This window comes from Cibotium barometz, chromosome 1 (assembly GCF_041138505.1).
Source record: "Cibotium barometz isolate CiBa-2024 chromosome 1, ASM4113850v1, whole genome shotgun sequence".
NCBI classification, from domain to species: Eukaryota; Viridiplantae; Streptophyta; class Polypodiopsida; order Cyatheales; family Cibotiaceae; genus Cibotium; species Cibotium barometz.
In genome coordinates, this window is record NC_141046.1 from 39,040,168 (window position 1) to 39,045,011 (window position 4,844).

General features: G+C 44.6%; 1 protein-coding gene across 2 annotated transcripts; it reads left to right on the top strand.

Annotated features, from left to right (window-relative positions):
- On the top strand, window positions 1-3,076 carry LOC147641979 (uncharacterized). 2 transcript variants are annotated; one of them, XM_086801658.1, is made up of 4 exons: window positions 1-1,716; window positions 1,785-2,130; window positions 2,236-2,397; window positions 2,503-3,076. In XM_086801658.1, the coding sequence occupies exons 1-4, from the start codon at window positions 80-82 to the stop codon at window positions 2,923-2,925; spliced, it is 2,568 nt and encodes an 855-aa protein (XP_086657784.1). In that variant the 5' UTR covers window positions 1-79; the 3' UTR covers window positions 2,926-3,076. The 2 variants fall into 2 exon arrangements, with proteins under 2 accessions (XP_086657784.1, XP_086657790.1); XM_086801664.1 differs by having other exon boundaries at window positions 170-1,716; window positions 1,785-2,082.
- Window positions 3,077-4,844: the final 1,768 nt, after the last annotated feature.

The window sequence follows — 4,844 nt, forward strand, 5'->3', positions numbered from 1 at the left end:
TACCGTACTGTACGGATCCGTACGATTTTTTTTTTAAAAAAAATAAGTGGCGTGGCGTGGCGAAACGTGTGTGGCGACCATGCGCTTGCGGATAAGCGACCAGATTTTGGGCATTAAGCGGGTCCATGTGAATACTTGCACAATCGTGTGTACCTGCAAAACTCTGCAGAGTAGCTTCTTCGCTCTTCTTCGCTCTCTCTCACGCCCAGGCTTCATCATGCCGCGCAAGACCAACCCGAACTGGGCAATCCACACCAATGTCCTGAGGGTTGTGAACACCCCTTCTCAGCAAGGGTCAGGTACTCGGCTATGGGCATGCAAGTATTGCGGGGAGCAGTACACTAGCACCATAACTCGCGTCATCAAGCACATGACAGGTATCGGGTGCACCAATCAATGTGGTCCATGTGATAAAATACCACAAGCTGTGAGGGACCAATTGATTGCGGAGAATTGTCCTGCAATGGGTGGTGCAAGCAGTGTTAGAGGTGGTGAAAGTACGCAAGATGCTCTCCATGATGCTTTTATTGGAGATGTTACAGGTTCAGGTACAGTAGATGACGGTGAAAGTCTTTCGGCTTCAGCCCAATCCACCACAGGCAGGAAGAGGGCACGTATTGCTGATGATGAGGACCTCCTGCCACAAGATGCGAGAGGTACAGGGGAGGCATCAAAGCAATCCACTCTGCGTTCTTGTATCTCATCACAAGCTTGGGTAAAAGAGCGGCAAAGGGTGGCAGAAATGGAGATTTGTCGCACTCTTATTGAGTGTAATATATCCTTCAATGTGTTAAGGACAGACCAATGGAAAAGAATGGTGAAAGCAATTGCGCAGGTAGGGCCTACTGAGACATGGACAGGTCTTCAGTATACGAAGATGCGTACATCCATGTTGGATGAGCAGAAGGCCTTGATAGACAAGGCGCTCACACCTGTGAAAGCAGGTTGGCAGGAGTTTGGATGCACTATTATTTCAGATGGGTGGGCAGACATTCGCAAGAGGCACATAATCAATATCCTTGTGTCATCTTGCTTGGGCACCTATTTCTTGCGTGCCGTGGATGCAGGGAGAGCAGGCGACAGGATCACAGGGGAGTTCATTTATGGCCACATTCGACAGGCTATCCTTGAGGTTGGGGAGGACAATGTTGTGCAGGTGGTGACCGACAACGCCTCTAACTGCAAGGCAATGGGTCAAATGGTCGAGGCAGAGTTTCCACATATAGTGTGGACTCCATGTGCTGCCCATTGTCTTGATTTACTTATGGAAGACATTGGGAAGCTTGTTTGGGTGCAGCCCATTGTTGCAGATGCTGTAAAGATCACCACCTTCTTCCGCAAGAAGCATCAGGCTCTTGCCATCTTTCGGAGCCATAGCTCTTTGGATATGGTGAGACCATCCAAGACCAGGTTTGCCTACATGTTCTTGGTCTTGGATAGGCTCTACAAGATAAGAGATTCACTATCATCAACAGTTGTGGATCCAAGGTGGCGACAGATGCATAATTCAGAGGATGAGCGTACAAAATATTTGCAGAGGCGGATCCTGGATGATGATTTTTGGCAGCAAGTTCATAGCCTTTCAGTTGCACTTAAGCCCGTGTATGTCCTTCTCCGACTTACAGACATGGAGGGCTCAACTTTGGGGCTGGTCTTTCATTTGTTTATGCAAATGAAAGACCATGTTGCTCAGTGCTCCATGATGACTGCTCAACGGTAAGCAATAGTTCTAATTTCTTCCTCTTTCTTTGATTTTTATGACTTCTCGATTCTTTCATTTTCAGCCGAGGTGAGATCCTGGACATTGTAGACAAACGGTGGACATTCATGAGCCGTCCCATCCATGCGATGGCTGCCATGCTCCATCCTCTCTACAGGTCGCCAGAGCTATGGAATAATACTGCTTTGAGCATGAAGCAGTCAGAGTATGTGGGAAGGATGTTCTCAGAGGAGGAGCAACTTCAGATTGATAGAGAGTTCACCACTTACATGAGTGGTATTGGTGCTTCATTTGCGAGACCTGTGTCATTTAGGAAGGAAGCCATGAAATTCCCTTTGACATGGTGGCACTCTTATGGAAGGGTTGGTCTTCCCAACCTTTCACGAGTTGCTCTTCGTGTTCTATCTCAGGTAACTTGTAATTAATCTCTAAAGTATAATCTTCGGAAATGAAGATTGATGTTTTAGCATTGAAAGATTTACAAATTTGCTCGCATTGCACTCATTTTTGCACAGGATTGCTCGGCTGGAGCATGTGAGCGGAACTGGAGCTCATACTCCCTTATACACACTAAGATTCGGAATCGCCTTAGTACTTCTCAATTAGAGAAGTTGGTGTATTGCAGAGCTAACATGAGGCTCGTGCGAAGCTACCATGCTTTGGGGTCACCGAAGCAGGTATACATTGAAATTTGGACTCAATAAGAACTTAGAAGTAGAAATTTTTTTGTAGTTCAATGGATGTCCATTGTCCAATATGCAATTTGTGGCATGTTTAAACAGGTTGATCCAACACTACTCAAAATGGTAGATGAACCCAGCCCGGAGCTTGTGGATCGGCAGATTAGAGATGAGCAAGAGGAGATTTTGAGAGCTTTACATAGAGAGCTTGAGAGCGTGGATCGTTGTGTGATCCGCTCACGTGCACGATCTCTCAGCATTCCTCTACGCCCGGCAGCTCCAGATCCAGGCTCTGCGAGACGAGAGAGCATTCGCAGGGGAAAGCTTCCAGTTCGTCGCACCCAGCAGAGGCGTGCAAATGAGGCTGTCGAACTCATTCACACTCAGATTCCCGAGGCACATGATGAGGATGCACTGGAGCTTGTTGCTACTGAGCCAGAGTTCGATGAAGAGGGCAATGGTATCAATGATGGAGGCATGCTCTCTTCAGAAGACTCATCATCTTCATTTGATGATGAGATTTGAGACTCTTGCGTCTAGACTCTAGAGTCTAGACAACTGTGTAGTGTTTCATTGTTTTGCTTTTTGCACTTGTGGACCAGGACATGTGCTGGCAGCTGTAGACATGATATTTGTACTCTCTTTTATTATCTATGACTTTCATGGTTCTTGCTTATATCACTATGACTGTTTAATGTTAACATGAGGTATTGTGTAATGGGCTTGGTAACTGATAATTGATTTAAACTTTAAGTAATGAGGTTCAGTCTCTTTATTTTAAGTATTTTGGTTGCTATGTCTACAAAATATTCAGGTTTCTAGGACTGTTTACAAATGGTACGTACTGTTTACGTACCTTAAAATTTGTTCCGTACAGAAGTACGTTCCGTACGCACTGATACCGTACCGTACACTACGTACCTTACCACCTTGCAACAGAGTTGCAGGTGTTTCTTTAATCTCTTCGTCCACATCAAACTCGACTTGAACTTGCGCCATGGCTGAATTCAAGGGTGTAGATAAGACATGGAAAATATTAGTTCAAGCAATGAATCAAGAGACAGTCGGTCTTAAACAACAAATCTCTGTGTGGTGTGAATGGATTCAACATAACGTGAGAGGAGATGCCAGAGGAATCAAGGTATTCCTCCTCGCGTTGTAGTGAATCTATTTTTCCTAACGTAAATTGCAGCTTAGTCAAGGACCTCTTCTCGCGTTATGGTGAATCGATTCACCATAATGCGAGGAGGAATATTGTGCTTCCTATGGGACCTTCGCTCGCGTTATGGTGAATTGATTCACGCAACATGATGACTTTTTCATCCTTTGGTGCTTCCTCTTACGTTATGGTGAATTACAAATAAAGATAGTTCTCAAGTACCCATACTGAGAGAGGAGGTGTCAAACGAATTAAAATACTCTTCTTTGCAGTCAATTCACCATAAGGCGAGGAGTCATAGGTTTTCAATTCACCTTAACGCGATGAAAAGACAAAGCAAGGAGTTCTGCACGAATGAAACCAAAAGAATGAAATAACAAAAGAAGAAGGAAGCACAAAAGAGATAAAAATACCAAGAAAACGAATTGTATACAAACGTCGCAGGAGATGGAGATGAAGGAGTTTGTCGTTATCTTTGATGGAGATGAAGGAGGTTGGAGGTTTGTCTTTGACGTTTGATACTACAGGAAGATGAAGGAGGATGATTGATGAAGGAGAGTTGGAGGAGATAGTCAGTCTCGTTGATGGAGATGAAGGCCGTTGGTGGGGAGATAAATGAGAATACGAAACAAATAAAGATAGTTCTCAAGTACCCATACTGAGAGAGGAGGTGTCAAACGAATTAAAATACTCTTCTTTGCAGTCAATTCACCATAAGGCGAGGAGTCATAGGTTTTCAATTCACCTTAACGCGATGAAAAGACAAAGCAAGGAGTTCTGCACGAATGAAACCAAAAGAATGAAATAACAAAAGAAGAAGGAAGCACAAAAGAGAGAAAAATACCAAGAAAACGAATTGTATACAAACGTCGCAGGAGATGGAGATGAAGGAGTTTGTCGTTATCTTTGATGGAGATGAAGGAGGTTGGAGGTTTGTCTTTGACGTTTGATACTACAGGAAGATGAAGGAGGATGATTGATGAAGGAGAGTTGGAGGAGATAGTCAGTCTCGTTGATGGAGATGAAGGCCGTTGGTGGGGAGATAAATGAGAATACAAACTCCAAGAGAGGTAATAAATGAGATGGGTATCCTAAAGAAGCAATTAAAAATCGTTTTTAATGCTATGCGACACGTCAACGCCGCGTTTTCACCCGCCATTCCATGAATGCCACGTGGCAGCCCGCCGTGTACCTAGCACGTGTACAAGCTATAAAGTTTAATCAAAGCCATTTTTAATGCTATGCGACATGTCAGCGTCGCCTAGTCGCCCTGACAGCCCGCCAG

What these genes read in the sequence shown, in the direction of transcription:
- LOC147641979 (XM_086801658.1), top strand. Translation starts at nt 80, where the DNA reads ATGCGCTTGCGGATAAGCGACCAGATTTTGGGCATTAAGCGGGTCCAT. An exon ending in TCCATGATGACTGCTCAACG is followed by an intron (nt 1,717 to 1,784) that starts GTAAGCAATAGT and finishes TTTCATTTTCAG; the next exon opens with CCGAGGTGAGATCCTGGACA. An exon ending in CTCTTCGTGTTCTATCTCAG is followed by an intron (nt 2,131 to 2,235) that starts GTAACTTGTAAT and finishes ATTTTTGCACAG; the next exon opens with GATTGCTCGGCTGGAGCATG.